The sequence below is a fragment of the Talpa occidentalis genome, unplaced genomic scaffold (genome assembly GCF_014898055.3).
Source record: "Talpa occidentalis isolate TD23 unplaced genomic scaffold, MPIMG_talOcc4v2.1 talOcc4.12, whole genome shotgun sequence".
NCBI classification, from domain to species: domain Eukaryota; kingdom Metazoa; phylum Chordata; class Mammalia; order Eulipotyphla; family Talpidae; genus Talpa; species Talpa occidentalis.
In genome coordinates, this window is record NW_023601212.1 from 7,888,330 (window position 1) to 7,909,275 (window position 20,946).

General features: G+C 52.4%; 1 protein-coding gene across 4 annotated transcripts in view; it reads left to right on the forward strand.

Moving 5' to 3' along the window:
- Nucleotides 1–20,946, forward strand: part of NFIC (nuclear factor I C) — a 73,050-nt gene that overhangs the window by 31,330 nt on the left and 20,774 nt on the right. For all 4 annotated transcript variants that reach the window (XM_037505043.1, XM_037505045.2, XM_037505044.2 and 1 more), the window contains exon 3: nt 10,378–10,449. In XM_037505043.1, the coding sequence (XP_037360940.1) occupies nt 10,378–10,449 (72 nt within the window). The remainder of the gene's footprint in view (nt 1–10,377; nt 10,450–20,946) is intronic.

Below are 20,946 nucleotides of genomic sequence, written 5' to 3' on the forward strand. Positions count from 1 at the left end.
AATAAAACTCAAGGGTCTCAGGGTGACGCCCATGGCTCTGAGTGGTCCAGCTTCTCTCCACTTTACTTACCAAGTTCTGGCTGGTTCTACCAGGTCTCTCTCTGTTCCTCAAACAGAGAGTGAGTGAGGGGAGAGCGGGAGCGGTCAGGGCGCACAGGCCCGGGGGCCTGCAGAGAGGACTCTGGACTTTCATATATTCATAGTCTCACGCTGCAGTGGGATGGGGCTAGGACACAGGGTAGACACGGCCAGGAGAGGGTGTCCGAGGAGTTGTTAGAGCTGATTGTAAAAGATGGCTGGCGTCTTCCTGAGAAGGAGAGGGACAGGGAAGGTGAACACGGCGGGATCGTGGAAGACAAAGGCCGGGGTCGCAGGTACGGCGTGGCCTTCCACGACAAAGAGAGTTGACTCTTATCCGGCCAGTGTTTAAACATGGCCAGTGATGCCCAGGAGCTGGGAATTCCAGGGCCTGGCTTTGGCGCTCTCTCGCTGGCTGGTGTTGGGAGGCGGACGTGGCAGCCGGCAGAGCCAGCTACACTTGGAAGCCCGCTGAGGTGGAGAAAGCAGCCGGCCAGCTCACCGCAGCAGCCCATGCTGGCCCGGCAGACGTGCCGCAGGGGCCCGATGGGAACCCCAGGCCCTCCCGTATCCCGCGGGGTTTCTAAAAAGTGCAATTTTGGTTTCAGTGAGTCCTGTCCTTCCTTCATCCCAGAGATAAATAAGACTCCTCTGTCCGTTCCCCGGCCGGCACCGCGAGCCAGGCTGTTGTGTCTGCCGGGACGCCTGCCCACACCTCCTCCCTGGTCTCCCAGGCCTGAGAGTCCAGAATTACTCACAGCCGGAAGCTGTGCGTGTCTGTGTGTGTGTCTGTGTGTGCGTGTCTGTGTGTGTGTCTGTGTGTGCGTGTCTGTGTGTGTGGGGGGGGTGGTGGTGGCAGTGATAACATATATATGTAGCCTAAAATTCACCAATTTAGCCACATTTAAGCGCACAGCTCAGTGGCGTCAGCACGTTCACGCTGTGGGGCAGCCGTCCCCACCCTCATCTCTAGAACTTTCTCATCTTCCCAAACTGGAGCCCTGTCCCCATTAAACACTAACTGCCCTCCCCTCCCCCAGGCCCTGCCACCCACCCTCTACCTCCTGTGTGTGGATGTGACTCCCAGGACCTCCTGGGAGTGGATCACACAGTATTGGTGTCTGATTTCACTCAGGGCCGTCTACGCCGCAGCGAGTGTCAGAATTAACTTCTCCATAAGGCTCAGTGATACCCACTGTGTAGATGGACCCTATTGGGCTTGTCCATTCATTGCCCCACGGGCTCTTGGGCCGGTGGCCTCCACCCTGGGGCTCAGTGAATCATGCGGTGAACATGGGTGTGCAGATATCTGTCTGAGTCCTCGTGCTCAATGCTTTCGGGTAGACTCACAGAAGTGGAATTGCTGGGTCATACGGTAATTCTATGTTTACCTTTCTGAGGAACCACCAAGCTGTTTTCCGTGGTAGCTATGCCATTTCACATTCCCACCAACAGTGCGTGAGGCTTCCAATTTCTCCACATCCTCTGAGCCAGAGATATCTTAAAATAACTAGAGTCACTTCTCATAGCACTTGAATAAAACTCAAGGGTCTCAGGGTGACGCCCATGGCTCTGAGTGGTCCAGCTTCTCTCCACTTTACTTACCAAGTTCTGGCTGGTTCTACCAGGTCTCTCTCTGTTCCTCAAACAGTCCATGTTTCTCCCTGCCCCAGGGCATTTGCACTTGCTGCATCATCTGCCCCAGCTCTTCCCATGCCAGCTTCCCATACTTTAGTCCTCAGTGCGGTCCTGCCTAACTTCTCTGCCCAAAGTCACCCTCTGACCCCTCTCCCAACTTTCCCGCCTCGGTGGAACTCAGAACCATGTGAGATTATCTCAAGTTTCTTCCGTTGGCTCATTTCCTGGCTGTCTCCTCACTTGGCTCTCTGCCAGCTCCCCCCAGCCTGGAGAGGAGTAGGTGGTCAGTCTAACATCTGTTAGATGAAAGCCGGGTGGGGCGCTGATCTCCCCACTTACGAATAGCGGAAGTTTCGGCCACCAGGATGAAGGGAGCTGTCTGGTGCAAAGGGACTGGGTGCTCCCGGGAGGGAAGGGTGGGACCGGAGGCCATGGCGGCGCCTTTGTCATGGGCTGGGACAGACCAAATTTGGGCTCACGGCCATGGACAGAAAAGAACAGTTTGTACACTTGGTGAATGGGATCCAGTTTACATTTCTATTGTCGCCATGGTCATGTGTTTGTTTGAGCAAAAGGTTAGTGGGGGTGGGGGTGGGGAGTGACATTCTGGCTGCACATGAACACCTCGAGAACTTAGGAAGTCGAAACAACCGGTCCCAGGTCAGAGGGGCATGTCACTTAAAATACAGCTGCTGCCGGGAGCCAGCACGCTAGCAGGAGTGTGTTATGTTTTGTGCATGGTGCTACAGAGCCTCGTGTGTCTCTCAGAGGAGGTGTTCAAAGGTCTTTAAACCTTTCCAAGGAGGGGGAAACGCGAGCCGTTTAGACAGACACCTAAGGGAACAGGGTTGTAGGCAGAGAGCCCAGCGATGTAAAGGCCCTGGGGCAGAACCACACCTGGCAGGTGGGAGGAACAGCGAGGAGGCCCATGTGCCAGAGCGAGGAGGCCCATGTGCCAGAGCGGGGAGAGTGAGGGGAGAGGAGGAGGAGGTGAGGGCAGGGAGGGAAGGGGGTCAGTCATGCAGGACCTTGTGGGCACAGGGAGGACTTGAGCTTTGACCTGAGGGAGGCTGGGAATCGTGGGGGCAAAGTTCATTAATCTCTGAGTTTGGCAAAACGCTGTCACCAAAACAGTATTTATCCCTTAATCTGTGATTGGCCCGTCCTTGCCTGAGCCCCTTCAGTTTCCAGCTTACACCCAAAAGTTAGGCAACAGCTAAAAATGCCTACTTCCTAGATGGGGAAAACCACGGCCCAGAGGGAAGGCATGACTAATCCAAGGTTATCCCAACCGAGCCCAGGGCTGTGCCCGGGCTGGAAACCCAGCTCTTAGGGCACTGCTCTAAGATGCCCCCCGTCAGACAAGTGTGGGACCTGCCACTTCTTCAAGACCCCCGTGCATCCTAAAGGCTCAGAAAACTGCCCCGAGACACCCACAGCAATGCCCACGCTTTTGGGCCACGGAATCCCATGCTCCGGTTAAGTCTGCGTATCCTGACAGCACCTCTAGGAGATCCCCAGCCTGGCTGTTGAGCCTGTGGACTTGGGTTCACAAACTCCCTCCGTCCTGCCTCAGGTCTTACCCAGGGGAGCGCATCCACCTGCTTCTCGAGTGACTGAGAATATGTTGTGAGCAACACAAGCACCACAGGGAAAGGCCAGTGCAAGCGGGGCTGTGGGTGTGGGAGGAGGGCGAGCATGGCAGGAGAGAACGCACAGGCAAACGTTTGAAAGCCTGTGGTGAGCATTACATACGATAAGATTCTCATTTTGTGATTGTAAGAAAGAAGTTGATGAAACCAGTTGGCATATCAGCCTTGCCTGCTGTGTGACTTTGGGCAAGTTTACTGACCCTCTCTGGGTAACCCAGAAGTTGCCAGCCTCCGTCAAAGATTGCTGCAGGGTGCGTCAAGACAAGACTGGCAAATGCATGACCTGACATGTGAGTCTGGTCGGCCATTTCTGCGTGGCAGTGGCTGCTGTTATTATTGGCCCGGATACACTGCCTCCACCTCAGTGAGCTGAGGTAGGGGTGCTCTGGAGTGTGTAACAGGGTGTAGGGGCTCGGTTCCCCTGGGGGACTTGTAGGCACAGGTAGAGCAGAGAGGTGAGAAGGATTTATTCTGCCCCCAGCCATCCCCAGTGCCACAGTGAACCATTTGTGTGACAGAAAGGACCTCAGGCAATGGGGAAGGCTTGGGACACCCAGCAACAGGCTTTGATGGGTCAAAAAAATGGGGTCCAACCACCAGGGATCACCCCAAATTACTGATAAGAAAAGAATCCTAGAGAGGAGAAGAACTGAGTCCCTCCCCCCAAGGAAGTTCCTGAGCCCCACCTAGTTAAAAGCACAGAAAAGACCCAAATGTGGGCCTCCCTGGTGGCGCAGGCGGTTGAGCACCGCACTGTGAAGCTGTCTGCAGCCTCTACAGCGTGGGTTCTATCCCGGGCAGCCAGCAAGAATCCCACATGGTGAAGCAGACCTCTCCTGTCTCGCCTGCTGCTCCCCTCAGCAGTGTATTTCGTCAGTCTGCCTGTTCTGTTCCCCGCTCTGTCTCTGGTGAATCTTCTCACCCTCCCGCGCATCTGGCCTGTACCCCGGTTCTTATGTAAAAATAAATAAATCTCACCAAAAAAAAGACCCAAATGTGGGGTCTCAGGGTATCGGGCACTAATTCCAAGCCTGTGGCGCCCAGCTGGTGCTCTGTGGATTTAAATGTGTTGCTGCCCAGTTTTGTGCTCAGTTTCCCTATCTGGAAAATGGGGGGGGGGTAATTGCATGTCCTTCCTGGGGGACTTTCGAAGATGATGAGTCAATGGAGGTGAAACTTGCAGCTTAACATAGTCAAAGGAATGACTCACTAAGTGTTAACTATTGGCATGTACCATCTCACACAGAGCGGCCTTGTTCAGTTGTCCCAAGAGCTCTAGTCTTAACCCCACATCAGCCTGCCACTCCCATCTCTGGGTTGTGTGACCCTCCCTTGCATTTGGCACATCCTGAAATTATCCTGCTGGCTTATTTGCTTATCTGTTTGTTGCCCACTGTCCCCACATCCATCCCCCTTAGGATTTCAGTGCCATGAGGACAAGGGTTTTTGCCCATTTGGTCGCTGCTGTGTCCCCAGGCACCCATTTGCTAGGTGATCAAAGGAGAGAAGTAAGCTGTAGTGCCACTCAGCTCCAATTTATGGATGAGAAAATGGAGGCTAAGAGATGCTGAAGAACTTGTCTGAGGCTGCTCAAGCCTGGAGGCAGCAAACCATCAGGACAGGGACAGAGCAAATATTTTAGACCTGTGGGTCACATTTGGTTTCTGTCACACAGTCTTCTTTTTCTTTCCACAGCCCTTTAAAAATACACATGATCTTTTGTTTTTTTTTTATCATTGCCTTCCCCTGGAGAGTCTTTTTAGACACTTTCCCCCTAATAGCTCCCCCACATCAAGTTTTATATCAATATCATTGTGCTGTATCAATATCTATCTGTATGTTTTATACATTTTAAAAAGCAAAATTATTTTGCCTCATCCCCCAAGAACCAATCACTGCCCCTGAGAATAGATGATCTTGATCACGTCTGTTCCTTCCCCGGCACTGCTGACGTGGGCTAGTCACTCTGTGGAGATCTGACCTGGGCGCTGGGGGTGCTGACGGCATTCCTGGACCGTGCACTTGATGCCAGAAGCACTCCTAGTTGTGACAACCACCAATGTCCCCACACAGTCCTGGGGGACAGAATCACTGCAGTTAAGAACCTCTGAGCTAGGCCGACAATATCTTTCAATTTGACATCAATTTTAGGGAAGAGATTCTCTGAGCTGGACCTCAGTTTATCAAACTTATCATTGGGTAGATTTAATCGCGTGGTGCCTAGGGGCACTTAACACAGTCAGAAACTGGTAAACGAAAGCCACCCACCAGGTGCCAGGGCTGCTCAAGCCTTGGGCATTCGCTGTTCTTTAGGTATTAGCCACGCTGGGCACATTTGTTAAATCGAAGGAGTGATGGGAAGAAGAACTATCTGTGCCCTCCCCACCCCCTCGATTTTTCCAGAGCAGCTCAGCCCAACAGAACCGTCTGATAATGGCACCATCCAGCACCATCCAGTTCGGTTGCCGTAGGCCGCATGTGGCTATTGAGTAGTTGAAATATGACCAGTGGGATGGAAAGTTCTAAAATTTTAATTCAAAAATTAAAAATTTCAATTTAGCTAATTTAAATATAGTCACATGTGCTAGTGGCTCTTGTTCTGACAGCTCTGGAAGATGAGACATTTTCAGAAGCCGAAGGACAGGAAGTGGTGAGCAGGTGGAGGTGAAATAGTTGCAAGCTTTAGAGATGATTAAAAATGAGATAGCAATAATGAAAAGAAAGGAAATCCTGACACACCTACAACATGGATGGATTTGAGAACATGAAGCTCAGTGAAATAAGCCCAACACAACAGCACAAATCCCATGTGATCCCCTCGCAGGAGGTCTGTGGGGTCACAGGCACCGTGTGGGCGCCAGGGATTGGGAGAGGGGAGGGGAGTTAACCTTTACTGGGACACCACATCAATTTGGAAAGATGAGAAAGTTCTGGAGATAGCGGGGAGATGGTTGCACAATAACGTGGATGTGTTGAATGCCACTGAGCTGTTTGTTTTCCCCAGGCCCCAAAAATGGCTAAGATGATACATTTTATGTTATGTGTTTTTTTTTTTTTTTTTTTTTTTTAAATGTGTCCTAAGCATGACATGCAGTAGGTGCTTAATAAATGTTATGCCATGTCACTGTATACTATATCTTGTCCCTCCATTTATCCCTTCAGGTTGGCTTTTTTTTTTTTTTTTTTTTAATTTTTATTTATTTATTTATACAAGCACTGGGTACAGTCAGAAGCGCGGGAGGGTGAGAGAATTCACCAGAGCCAGAGCGGGGAGCAGAGCAGGCAGAAGGACCAAAGTACTCTGCTGAGGGGAGCAGCGGGTAGCAGGAGAGGTCTGCGCGCCATGCGGGACCCTCCTCCGGAGGCCGGGGAGCAGCCGGGGATTGAACCTGCGCTGCAGAGGCTGCAGGCAGCTTTGCAACCCAGCGCTCAACCGCTGCGCCACCGGGGAGGCCCTATGTTATGTGTTTTAACAACAATTTTTAAATGAAATTTGAAAAGTTTAAGGAGATAGTATATAGTACTTAGAAGTTACACTGACTTAAATTTTAAAAGCTCACAGAACTATGGACAGATAACTTTCTCAGCCCCATAACTAGATCTGCAGAACCCCACAGCTAATGTCCCACTTAGTGGGGGACTGAACAAACTCCCCCAAAGATGAGCAGCAAGACAAGTGTATCCATTTTCACCACTTTTGTTCAGTATTGTACTGAGACTCCAGGCCAGTGCAATAACACAAGGAAAGGAAAACAGAGGCATACAGATTAGAAAGGAACAAGTAAAATTTGACATGATGGTGTGCACAGAAAATAGATTCCTTGAAATTTATGCAAAAAAAAAAAAATCTCTTAGAACTAAGTAAGTTCAGCAAGGTTGTAGAGTACAAGTTTAACAGGCAAAATCGCATTTCTAAATGCTATGAGGAGCAATTAGAAACCAAAATTAAAAACACATCAGTTAATTTATCCTGATGGCAGGAGGTTAAAAAAAAAAAAAAAAAAACACATCAGTTAGAATCATGCCCCAAACCTATTATGTATTGATGTCAATTTGGTGCCAATCCTTTTATAAATATTTTTTAAAAATTATTTATTTATGCATCGAAGAACTGGGGTGTAGGCCAGAGGTGTCAGGAGTGAGAGGTTTCATTAGAGACAGAGTTGGGAGCAGAACAGGTGGAGCCAGTGAAATACACTGCTGAGGGGAGCAGCGGGGAGACAGGAGAGGTCTGCTGCGCCATGTGGGTCAGCAGCCGTGGATCGAACTCAGGCCATAGTGGTGACAGCACTGAGACTTAACCCCTAGGCCACCAGGAAGGCTCTTAAACATCATATTAACTGACTTGTGGATCCAACACACCCTGGGAGATGGGTATTTTCTCCACCATTTTACAGAGGAGGAAACTGAGCCTCAAGAGAGGTGGTGTGGGTTACCTGAGGTCACAGGGCGAATGAGCAATAGGGTAAGAGTGCCAAGGTAGAGCCAGCAGGAAATCAGGGTCATTGCTTTGCTAGAAAGTATCAGCACTCGGGGCCTCCCAGGTGGCGCAGCGGTTGAGCGCTGGGTTGCGAAGCTGCCCGCAGCTGCAGCGCCGGTTCGATCCCCGGCTGCTCCCCGGCCACCTGAGGAGGGTCCCACATGGCGCGCAGACCTCTCCTGCCACCCGCTGCTCCCCTCAGCAGTGTCCTTCGGTCCTTCTGCCTGCTCTGCTCCCCGCTCTGACTCTGGTGAATTTTCTCACCCTCCCGCGCTTCTGACTGTACCCAGTGCATGTATAAACAAACAAACAAACAAAATAAATAAATAAATAAATAAATAAATAAAAACATGCCTCTATTAAAAAAAAAAATTATAAAAAAAAAAAAGAAAGTATCAGCACTCAAGGCAGCAACAACAAAGGGAATGTTCGTAAAGTAATCATAGTAATAAAGCTCACCCTCCAGTTGGTAAAGCACTCACTGTGTGCCCACCGCTGTTTGGGGCACTTCACTGCATTCATTACTGTGCCCATTTCACAGATAAGGACAGTAGGGTGCACAGAGATGAGTTAATGGGTCTGAGCCCCCCCCAGCCCTGTCTACCTGGTTCCAAAGCATGAACACATAGTAGGTATTCAAAACATCCTCCCCTTCCTGAGTGCTAACCAGGCACTGCAGCCAGCTGAGTCGTGTGGGTGCCCATTCCAGAAGAGCCCAAGGCCTGGAGCCCAGGCGGCTGGCTGCCCAGGCTGGGCTCTTCCCAAAAGAGTGGCTGCCCAGGCCCAGCTTCATGGCCATCCAAGCGGGTCTGGCGGGCTCTGAGGGGCCACTGACTGCCCAGCACAGCAGTGGCCACAGGGCGTGGGGCCGAGCCGGGCACACTCCCCTCAGCTGCTGCCCAGCCCTGCCCAGCCCAGTCAGCCACGACTGGGGCTGCAAAGCTGAATCAAGGAGGGGCCACACCCTCCCATTCCTGTCATGGATTGGGAAATTGAGGCACGGCATGGCTGTGGAGGGCATCCCTGTTGTGGGGGACAATGAGTGCTGAACCTTCCATGTATGCACAGCCACCAGCACGGTGCCAAGCTCAGGAGCTGTTTAGGAAGCATCATTGTCACCCCCTCGGCAGCCCTGAGGGGAAAGCAGGTGCTGAAAGGAAGGAAGTGACCTCCCCAGGACCACGCTGCTTCAGAGGCCCACAGAGCTGGGATCCAAACTCAGGAATCTGACCCCAGAGGCCACGTGGCTCACGGACACTCTCGGCCCTGTCGCGCACGCCAAGAATAGAACAGCCCCCAAGTGGGGAGGGGTGGGAACTTGTTCCTAGCTCCAACCCGCTGTTTTCCTGGTCTATAAAATGGGTGCACTGGCAATGCCCGATTCGTGGCTATCATAAGAATCTAAGGGAACACTTAAATGAGAAAAATCACCCCATTTGCAGTTACCTAGGGGTTTAAACGCAACAGGAGTGATAACATGATGGACATGGCCATGGGTGGAGATCTCGAGGTACCCTGAGCGCCTCATGTGTATCCTCTCCTTGCAATGGCTGGCGATCCAGTCCAGGCCCAGATATTCATGCCCATTTGAAAGAGGAGAAAAGGAAGGCTCAGAACAGTTGAGCTACTTGCTGAGGTCACACAGCAGTTACCTGCCAGCTTTGGGGTGTGGGACATGGGATGGCCTTGATTTTCTTTCTTTGTCATTTGACGGGGATTCCTGCCACTTGTCGTTGACCTGAGAGGCCACTGGACAGGGCTGGGGGTCCTGTCTGGAAGGGCCTGGCCATACTCCCTGGCCCTCAGTCCAGGGTGGAGGATGTGGGGGCAGCAGAGGGGCTGGCGCGACTCACCCTCCACTCAGGCCACCAGAGCCGATAATGCTGAGCTCAGCGTCTGTCTGCTTCGCCTGTCTGCCAAGGAGTGTGATTATTTTTAGATAAGATGGCGGGGCGGGCGCCTGAGTGGGAGGGAGCCCCAAGCTAGGCCAGCTGGTAAGGACGTTGCAGCTGCAGATGGACACCCTTTGGCCCCCTCTCTGGGGGCTCTGAGTGGCCACCCAAGACCAAGAGCTGAGCCTCAGGACTTCAAAGGCAAAGGCTAAGGGGCAGAGGTCTGAGGCTTCAAGGATACATCTCTCTGATCCTCAGTTTCCTCATCTATAAAATGGGCATGATGACACCTCCCTCATTAGGTTGAGGCAGAATGAAATGAATGATCCTGATTTCACAGATGAGAAAATTGAGGGTCAAAAGCAAAAGACTCTAACCCCTCCCTGAGTCAGCCCCGTGAGTGAGGCACAGAGATACGGGGGCAGTCCAGGCACCTGTGTTGGCATCTGCAGGTGCCTGGCCAGAAATCCACAACTCTTGGGGGCAGCAGCCAAGAGAGAGGCCAGGCAGGCACTAGGCATGTTTGGGGAGCACCATCTCCATGGCAGTGGCCCAGCCTCACCAGCACCGATGCCTCATCGCCACCTGGTTGGGGGAGTCCCTGCAGTGTCAACCCATCCTTCTCCCTCTCTTGCAGATGCGGAGCAGAGTGGCAGTCCCCGGGCAGGGATGGGCTCTGACCAGGAGGACAGCAAGCCCATCACACTGGGTAAGTCTGGGGCTGGCAGTCCTATTTAGGATCACACATGTTAACGGATCCATTCCTCATAGCCTGGCTGTGGGCGAGAGTTGCTGCTCTCCCCTTTTGCAGCTGAGGAAACTGCGGCTTGGAGAGCCGCTGGCATGGGAGCCCATGACTGAACTCCCAGGTTCTGGGCTCCATGGTACTCCCCCCACAGGAGGGCTCCCGAGGGTCCTGCAGCCCCGTGGAAGGATTTGGACGCTGCAAAGTCCCTGCTCCTGCCCTGGTCCGGTCCTCTCGCCCACCTGGACCAGCGAAGGCTCCTGGGTGGTCCAGGCTCCCACCCTGCATGGTCTGTCCTCCCCCACAGCTCACACATCTGAGCACCATGAGTCAGGTCTCACCCTCCTCTGCCTGCAGCCCTCCAGGGTTCCCACCTCCCTCAGGGTCAAAGCTGAAGTCCCCCGCCAGATCACCTGTCCCATCCCCTTCTGGCCTTCTCTGCCTCACTGTCTTCTTCACTCACGTTGCTCTAGCTAGAAGGACCTTCTCACTGTTTCTCCAACATGCCAGTCCTGGTCCTGCCCCAGGGCCTTTCCCAGGCTGTGCCCTCCACCTGGACAGCTAGTTGCTCTCTCTTTCTCCAGCTCTTTCGGCTCAAAAGCCCATGAGCCCCCCAGTTCAAGCAGCTTCAGCCATTCTCAATCTCTGCGCTCTGTTTTATTTCCTTCGGAAAAAGTTAGTAATTACATATGTACTTGTTTAGTGGCTCAGCGACAGCCTGTGCATGCTTCTCTCTCCTGCTGGCACATCACTTCCTCAAGGACAGGGGCTTTCATCCGTTTTGATCACTGTTGTGTCCTCAGTGCTTAGAAGAGGACCTGTACATAGTGGGTGCCCAGTGTTTGTAGAGAGAAAAAAGGAGAGAGGGCGGGAAGAAGCAGAGAAAAACAGAAACTAAAAGGGGTGGTACATCAGGAGGAAGGAGGAGCGAAAAAGAGGAAGAAAGGAGGGAAGAAGAAAAGCCAGTGGGTGAGGGCATCGGCTTGGAAGGACTGGCACAGGCACGCACAGGGAGACTGAACCGTTCCAGAAGGCTCACGGCCCCGCCCACACACACATACCCTCCCCCGCCACTCCGCAGTGGCCCTGGCCGTCTGTGACCCTGAGTCCTCCTTGGCCTGCTATGATCCCCAGGCACCTCCCTCCAAACCAGATGTTCAAGGCAGGCGGGGGCAGCGGCAGCAGCGGCCCTTGCCTGATCCCTTGGGGAGTTTGAGTCTGGCGGAGGAAATCACTTCCTCCCCGCCTGCTAGGGAGTCCCCTGGAGATGGAGCTGGGTTAGTGCTGCACAAACAGGAAACCCCAGTGGGGGAGGGCAGAGGGGCATGGGTCCAGCTGGGTCGGCAGGAAACAGTGACAGCCACTTCCCCTGGACATGGGGGGGGTGGGGAGGGAGGGCGTCCTCTCCTCCCTGGGATGATACGGCCTGAGTCTCCCAGCATGGGCCTGGGCAGACAGTAATCACACCAAGAATGGTATGTACAGACCCTATACCACAAGAGGCTCAGGGCCCTGAACCGGCCAGGGCCTGAATCTTGGGCAGCCGTGGAACTGGGCACCACTGTGAGCTCCCTGTGGCTCATGCTGCCCCCTGGGGGCCTGGAGAAAAACTGTTCCCATCACCACCACCACCACCACCACCCCCCAAAGCGCAGAGCGCCCCCCCCCCCACCTGCTGGACCCGCCACCACTCTGACCACCTCCCTGGCTCCTTCTGTTCCTGCCTTGGTAGTCTCCACCTTGCCAAGCCTCTGGGCCTTTATAAAGAGACAGTTCCTGCTGCCAGGAACACTGTGGCCCTCAGGGAAGTCGCAAAGCAACATGTTTAAGAACCTCCTAGTCAGAGTAGCCAACGTTCACAGGTCAGTTACCCTGTGCCAGGGGCTGCTCTTGGCACTTCCCCGATTCTGAGGCATGTGTTCTACTCACCCATCCCTACCCTGAGGACTTGGCAAATCGTCACTTTCAGCCCTTTGTGTAAAACTGCTCCCCGCCACCCCACCTGCCTTGCTGCCTCTGACACACCACACATTTGACTTAACCATCTTTTGAAAGTTTTTTTTTAATTGTAGCAAAATACACATAACGTAAAATGCATCGTTTCAACCATATTAAAATGTACAATTCAGTGATATTTAGTAGTCACAGTGCTGCCCAACCATTGCCAGCTTTTTCATTCCCAGCACTGGTGACAAGGAAACCCATCTCCAACAGTATAAAAGCAGCATGGTGTTGGCACAAAAACAGATACACGGATCAATGGAACAGAATCGAAAGCCCAGAAATAAATCCACATACATACAGCAGCTAATCTATGATAAAACAGCTATGACCATAAAACGCGGGGAAGACAGTCTCTTTAATAAATGGTGCTGGGGAGACTGGAGAGAAAGAGGTAGATTACTTGCTAACACCATACACCAAAATAAACTCAAGGGGATTAAAGAGAGAGACATCAGAACTGCAACAATAAAATACATAGGGAAAAAAATTGGTGACATATTCTATGCTATCAACAATAAAGATATTGTGAGGGACTCAACCCCTATGAGGGACTCAACCCCTATGGAAAAGGAATTAAAAACAAAAACAAACAATTGGGAGTCCCTCAAGTTAAAAAAAAAAATCTTCTATGGGATGAATATCCAAGATGTATATAAAAACTCACACAATCCAACAATTTTAAAAAAGCTAATTAGTAAATGGGCACTAAATAGGACAGTCCACCAAAGAGGATATCCAGGAGGCCAAAAGATATTTGAAAAAATGTTCATGGTCACTCCTAATAAGAGAGGGGCAGCTTAAAACTGCGAAGAAATATCACCTCACACCCCTGAGTGAAAGGTTCGGCGCGGTAAAGACAAGGAGAGCCAGGCTACAGTTCTCAAAGGGAGGGAAAGTTTATTGCGCCCCGGGCGGACCTCACGCACCCAAGGCGGGGGTCAGTGAAGCCGCGCACGTTGTTAGGGGGAAGCAGGGTTTTATAGGGCGAGGAGAGGTCAGGTGGGTAGTTGGGCTCGAAGGGCGGGAAAAGTTTGTAGGGCAGGTAGAGGTTCTTTGTCTGAGATGAGACTCCTAGGGGGAGGGGGGAGGCTCATTGTCTGAGTCCTCAGGCAGGTATCCGCATTCCTGCCCCCCAGGTGGGCTTCCTGGTTGGCTCCTGCATTCAGGCCTCCTGCATGGACCTTTCATACCAGCCTTTTGTTGATAGGAAAAGGGGCGACGGTTCTTTCTTTGGCTACTTCCTGCTGAAAAGGGGCGAAGACCAAGGGGGTGGCTCAGGCCTGGTTGTGAGGGTCTTCTGCAGGGATGCGAGAATATGGGTGGAGAAGGAGTTGGTTAAAGGTGGTAGGAGACATTTCCCGAATGCGAGCCTGTATGAATTTTAGGAGACAAGCAGCGAAGAAAAGAAAAAAATAAGGTTATCATTAGTATTGGCCCCAAGAGTGGGAGGAGCCATGACACTATAGGATTTTGAAACCATGTCAGCGGAGAGTTGGAGTCCCCGGTTTTACTAGTAATAACATTCTCCCCTGAGGAACAGGCAGGTACCCCCTTTATTAGCTGTTAACAAGTCCAGAGCCCGCCGGTTTTGGAGAGTGACCTGTGCCAGGGAGGTGAGCTGTCTGTGTAATGATGCTAAAGACACACAGGTTTTTTGTAAGGAGGTATCTTTTTATAAAATTTCTGGGCAGAAATCAGGCTGTGTTCCAGGGCCCCACCTGCCATACTTGCAGCTGCTATCGATGATGCCAGGCTGATTACAACCATGATTGGAAGAAAGGCTGCCCGCATAGTCCGATGTGGTGAGAATAACTAACCTAACTCAGACCGTCTGTACAGAGTTAACTGTGGGACCACGAGAGAGTACGTGGGCCTGGAGTAGCAGAATTAATACACTGAGAGAGAGAGCCATTGCACCAGAAAAAGGTTCCCTTTGCTGTTGTTCGGAGTACAGAAGTAACCGAAAGGTTAGAAGTACAGGAATGAAAGCTGACAAGGGCATCAGTTTGATAGCAGGGGTAGCTGTGATTGGAGTCAGTGTTGCCACTGGATAGGAATGCCAGCCAGTGTACCCTGCGGCTTGGACTCCTTGTACCCAATGTTGGTCCCAAGGATCTGAAATAGCATAGCTAACTTGATTCATATTGAAGCCCGTATTATGACGGACCAGAGAGAACATTTGGCCTTTGTCTGGAAGGTGCACTGTGCATGACTGGTAAGGGCACCCCCCATATTCTCTATAGGTATTTTTGTAGTGATCTAAGGTTTGATGGTAAAGAAACAAAACAAGGTGTTTATAGGGTTAGTAATCGATGAAAGAGAGGGTGAGAGTGATGGGTGCTGTGCATCTGGCCTGTGGGCACTCCGCAGTACCCACCTAGTGGGTGGTCTCAGTGGATCCTGAGACAAAGGTCTCCCTAACTTTGAATTTCCATACCCAGGACACTGAGCTAGGGGAGATTTTGACAAGAAATGCACATCCTAGTAGGACCCAGGTTATAACATACATACTGTTTGTCTTCAGGGGCACGTTTGACCCGTGATAGATGGTGCCAGGAGGGGTGTCCCAGAAGTGTTACCGCTGTAGGCATGGTGAGAATAACCGTGCGTGGGCCGGTCCACCGAGGCTGCAGTGGCTTTGGCTGAAGCGATTTGAGCAGGACTTGGTCTCCTGGATGTAGTGGTAGGGAAGGTTGGTTGAGGGGGTCGAGATCCGAGGCAGGACTGGGTAAGTACCGGTCTGTGTGTTCCTGAAGCAGTTGGCTGAGTAGGGAGAGGTCAATCCTGTCCCGGTAGGTGTCCACGCAGTTGGTGAGCTGCAAAAGAGGGTAGGCGAACTCCCCTTTGAGGTGACATGCAAGCATAGGTTTGACGACAGGAACATATTTGTCAGACTTTTGCACTCAAGGAGGGGTGGAAGAAGAGAAGACTCAGGAATTGGCGCTCATTAGGCTCCTAAGTCGGAGTGATGGAGGGGACTGATAGAGAATAGGGGAAGGGTCTGCAGCAGAGTCAGTTGTGAGAGCGAAAACCCTTGCATCCGCCTTGTTATTCCCTGTGGTAAGAATTGTCAGTTGGTGTCCTTTCAGTGGATCATGGCGACTTCAGTTGGAAGCTGCAAGGCTATTAAAAGCTTAAGGATAAGTTAGCATTCATGATGGGGGACCCCTTGGTGGAAAGGAATCCCCTTTCCTGCCAAATCGCAGCATGACTGTGAGCAAAAAGGCAGGCATATTTTGAATTTATATGGATGTTGACTTTCTTATGTTTGCTGAGGGTAAGGTCCCTGGTTAAGTGCTATGAGTTTTGTCTTTTGGAAGGTGGTTCTTCCGGGCAGTTTTTTTTTTTTTGTGTCGATTACCTGATCAATGGTAACAGTGGCCTAGGCAGCCCTCCGCTGACCTCGCGCACCTTTTCAAGAGCTGCCAGTCTACAAACACAGGAGGCATCTGACAAAGGAGAATCAGTTTGGAGGTTTGCATTTCTTCCAGGATTTTAGGACATGAATGAATGGCAGAAGGTGGCCAGAGACAGGCAGGAGAGTGGCTGGGTTAAGAGAATTAGACTGAGTGAGACTCACCAGGGGATTTTCAATGAAGAGCACATGGAAATCCTGTAAATGGGAAGGAGTGAGAGTGGAGAGCGAGCGGGGAGACAGGAGGGCCTGAAGGCAGTGCGAGGAATGTACTTGGGTGGGTCTTTCCGGAGTAAGTTTGAGGGATTTTCGGGTGAGTTGGGCTGCCACTGCCAGGGCTCTAGGGCAGGGTTGCCAGCCCCTGACAGTGGAATCCATCTGCTTGGAGAGATAAGCGACAGGACGCAGAGCTGGGCTCAGAGGCTGGGAAAGGACACCTGCCGCCATACCCCGACGTTCGGCTGTGAACAGGAGCAAAGGCTTTTCTGGATCAGGAAGGGTAAGGACAGGTGTCTTCAGAAGGGTATGTGTGACCCTGCGGACTCTCCAGGGGATTGGAGAGGTCCTTCAGGGAGGCTTTTGCTGTATCATACAGTGGCTTGGCTAAGGAAGCAAAATTAGGGATACAGTGTCAGAAGAATCCAACCAAACCTAGGAAAGAAAGGATTTGTTTTGTCAATTCAGAGGAGGGAAGGTCCCGGATGGCCTGTTTGTGGTCCACTGTCAGCTGTTTGGAGGAAGGAGTTAGTCGAAGACCCAGATAGACGACTATGGGAACTGAAAGTTGAGCTTTGGATGGGGAGACAGTATTCTTTGGATCACAGGAAGCTGAGGAGTTGTGCAGTGTGTTGCTGAGATTGTGGCAGAGCAGGACGGCAGAGGAGTCAGCAACACAGTGGAGGAGAGTGCGGGGTGGAGTATGACATGACGAGAGATCACTAGCTCATGCCTGACCAAGCACATGAGGGCTGTCCCAGGAACCCTAAGGCAGGACTGTCCAGGCCAGTTGCTGGGAGGTGTGTGTTCGGATTTTCCCAAGTAAAAGCGAATAGTAAGTAACATTGAGGATCCAGAGGGATGGTAAAAAAGGCATTTTTGAGGTCAGAGAAGTGTGGGGTAGAAGATGGTATATAAGACAGAAGGGTGTAGGGGTTTGGCACTACAGGATGGACAGGCACCACCACTTCATTAATGAGGCAAAGGTTTTGAACTAGGGGATAAGAACCATCAGGCTTTTTTCCAGGGAGAATGGGAGTATTACAGGGCGAGTGGATAGGAGTAAGGAGTCCCTTTCCCAGGAGTTGTTGGCTGATGGGTTTGAGACCCAGACGGTGAGTGAGGGAGATTGGAAACTGGGAGAGAGAGGGAAAAGAAGAGGGATCCTTAAGGCGAATGAGGACTGGGGTACGATGGGTGGCAACAATCAGGATAGAGATATTCCAGAACAGGGGGTTGACAGTGGAAGGAGACAGCGGGAAGTCCTGAGAAGGATTAGGAGATGTTTGGAGTCGTGGGAGGATGAGAGCAGCGCTAGGGTGTTGGAACCATGAGAGAGTAGCCCTGAGTTTGGTCAGAAGATCGTGACCCAGGAGTGGTGTGGGGCAAGGAGGCATGACTAGGAAAGAGGGGACCAGTGGTCCTGGGCTGAGAAGGAAGGCCGTCAACTCCCGTAACCGAGGCCTGAGAAGGATAAACTTGACTGGATTAGGAGGGGAGGACAGAGAAGGTAGACCCCGTGTCAGCCAGAAAGGAGATGGACTTACCTGCTACCTTGACCGTTACCCTGGGCTCCTCGAAGGTTATCGGAGTTGATGAGTCCGGGCCTCTTCAGTCCTCAGCCGCCGAACCCAAGACCGCCGGTGGCAAGAGTTGCAGGGACTGGAAGGACTGGCCCACCACAGCCAGGTGTGGAGGGACAGTCACTTTTCCAGTGACCCTGGACGTTGCAGATGAGGCACGGTCCTGGCGGAGGGCGGGGTTGGGGCATTGTCTGGACCAGTGTTCTTGGCCACATTTGAAGCAGGCTTCGGCGGCGGTCGGTTGCTTGGGGCCCATGGGGCCCATTGTCGTCCTCTGTTGGGCAGCAGGCGCTGCGGTCGTTGGAGGAGCAGGGCCTGGTGGTCTCAAGGCAGCTACTGGGGCCTGAGCTTGAAGCTCAGCCTTCTGGCAACTGCGGAGTTCCCTCTCTGCCCTGTCCCATTCCTCCTGGTTGTTAAATACTGTAAAGGCCATGTTCAGCAGGTCCCGGATAGGGGTTTGAGGACCATTTTCAGCCTTTGGAAGTCAGGAGGGTTTTTTGAGGAAGACTAGGTAATGTTTTTGAGCTTATGAATGTTTATAGGTTTAGGCGCTGCCGGTTGGAGACCAGCTAGGGGACAGGTCAGAGGTCAGGGTGGAAGAGAAGATAACATGTAATTACATGTATGGTCATAGGCTTGGGTAAGATCATGAAATTTAGGTGTAGGTAGTGGGATAGTTTGTGAAAGAGCCAAGACGCTTTTCAAGTTGGGAGAGATCAGACAGAGAAAGGAACATGGATTCTAACTCCTCCTTCAGTCCCACCCACTTACCTGCGGGGAGGGAGAAGAGGATTAGCAGGGAGAGGGTGTGGCAGCTGGGAGGTGAAAAGAAAGGGGGGGAGGGGCTGGATTGGGGAGCTGGAGGAGGTGAAGACTGAGAATTTAGAGGATTAGAGAATGCAGAAGAGGGGTCTGCAGAGGGCAAAGAGAGAGAGGGACTTAGAAAGTACGGCAGGTTTTCAGGAGGGAGGGAAAGGGCGGAGCGCAAGAGAAAGACAGCCTGGCCCTAAGGATCTCTGACCATGTTCCACTGCGGTGACAGAATTGTTTAGGTCTGTAAGGACCAAGAAGTCAAAAGTGCCATGCTCGGGCCAATGGGAACCATTGTCCAATTGATACTGAGGCCATGCAGTGTTGCAGTGAAAGACCAGACGCTTAGGGCGTATATCCGGCCTAAGTCCCAACGGACTGAGGTTTGAGAGAAGGCATCCCAGTGGAGTGGCCGGGCTCGGCTTGGAATTTGCGGACCCCATGACTAAGTCGGCTCCTTTCCCAACTTACGGGGGCAGAGTCAGGACGCAGCGTCCCACGAACCTGAACTGGCCGTCGGGGGCGCAGGCCCCGAATCGCGGCGTCCCCCGATTCGGTCCTGGCCTTCAGAACGGAGGCAGACAAGCGAGGGGGACGTCTCCACCGCTCGGTTGCGCCTAGGATTCGGGCACCTAGTCTGGAAGGGCGTCCCCAGATCCAGGGTCTAGGTGTACGGGAGTTGGCTGACGTGGGCCCACGGTTTACGGAACAGCCAACCACGGTACCGTACGGGAGTCAGGAGAGGAGCCGAATAGCCAGAGGCGAGGGCCTCCCAGGAAGGAGGGTCAGGCAGTGACTTACCCCAAGGATTAAGGCCGGTGGTGGGTGTGAGGCGTCTGCAATGGAGAGGAGAGGTCCCAGGGACGAGAAGGCGGCCCCGGCGCCAGGGGACACGGCCTTCCCGGGTTTGCGGCACCAAGATGAAAGGTTCGGCGCGGTAAAGACAAGGAGAGCCAGGCTACAGTTCTCAAAGGGAGGGAAAGTTTATTGCGCCCCGGGCGGACCTCACAGACCAAGACGGGGGTCAGTGAAGCCGCGCATGTTGTTAGGGGGAAGCAGGGTTTTATAGGGCGAGGAGAGGTCAGGTGGGTAGTTGGGCTCGAAGGGCGGGAAAAGTTTGTAGGGCAGGTAGAGGTTCTTTGTCTGAGATGAGACTCCTAGGGGGAGGGGGTGTTGTAGAGCAACCCCGATACAAAACGGGGTGCCTGACTGTGGGTCCTCACCCGCGCGCTTAGGGGGAGGCTCATTGTCTGAGTCCTCAGGCAGGTATCCGCATTCCTGCCCCCCAGGTGGGCTTCCTGGTTGGCTCCTGCATTCAGGCCTCCTGCATGGACCTTTCACTGAGAAGAGCACATCATAAAAAGACCCCCAATAACAAGTGCTGGAGGGGACGCGCAGAAAAAGGAGCCCCATTACAGAGCTGATGGCCACGGGAATTGGTGCAACCACTAAGGAAATCTGAATATCCCTTTAAAAAAATAAAAAGGGAAATGTACAACCCAGCAACCCCACTCCGGGGCATCTGTCCGCAGGATGTGGAACCGTCAGCACAACCCCCACAGGCTCCCTGCTGTGTGCAGCTATAAGGAAGGAGGAAATGCAAGGATTTTCAGGGAGGGAATGTGAGAGAATTATGTGCAGCCAGGTCTGTCAGAATGGTAAAAACAAACACTGGACATTGACGGAGTGGGCAATTCCATAACCCCAAACACTTTCAAAAACCAGTGGACATCAGTAAATATCCCTGAGGTCAAGGTTGGGGTGGGGGGGACAAGGGGGCACGCGGGATGGTGGTGGGGGAAAGAGAAAGGAGAGAGGAGCAGACATGGGAACAGCCTGGAGCGACACTTCACTGTCTGAGCTGTATTATGCGCCTGTCGAGACATCAGGCACCGAGAATACAGAATCCCTGATTTCGAGAAATTCACACTTTTTTGGCAGAGGCAGACTTTCCAAGGACAGCTTGGGTGTATTATTATAATACAGTAACATGCATACGTGAAAGTGCAAGAGTGAAAACAAGGGGGAATGTTGAAGGGAGAGAGGGAGGGAGCGAGGCGAGCAGGGAGGAAGGGCAACGCTGGAGGCAAAGAAAAGGCAGGGGTTTGAAAGGAAGAGAAAGAAACCGTCCCCACCAGCAGTTTGCCTCCTCCCCCTCCCCCAGGCCCTGGCACCACAAACCCACTCCGTGGCTGGGCCTGTCCTGGACATTTCACACCAGGACTCGCTCTGTGTGGCTTCGTGTTTCTGGCTTCTCTCCCCAAGCATCTTGTGTCCAAGGCCCACCCACCTGGACCTTGAAACCCATATCAGAGCTTCCCTCCTTTTCACGGCTGAATAATATTCTAGTGTGGTGGGCACGTGTGTTTCTATACGTGTCCACTGACGGACGTCTCGGGTGTCTCCAGCATAGGCTACATAATCACGCCGTGT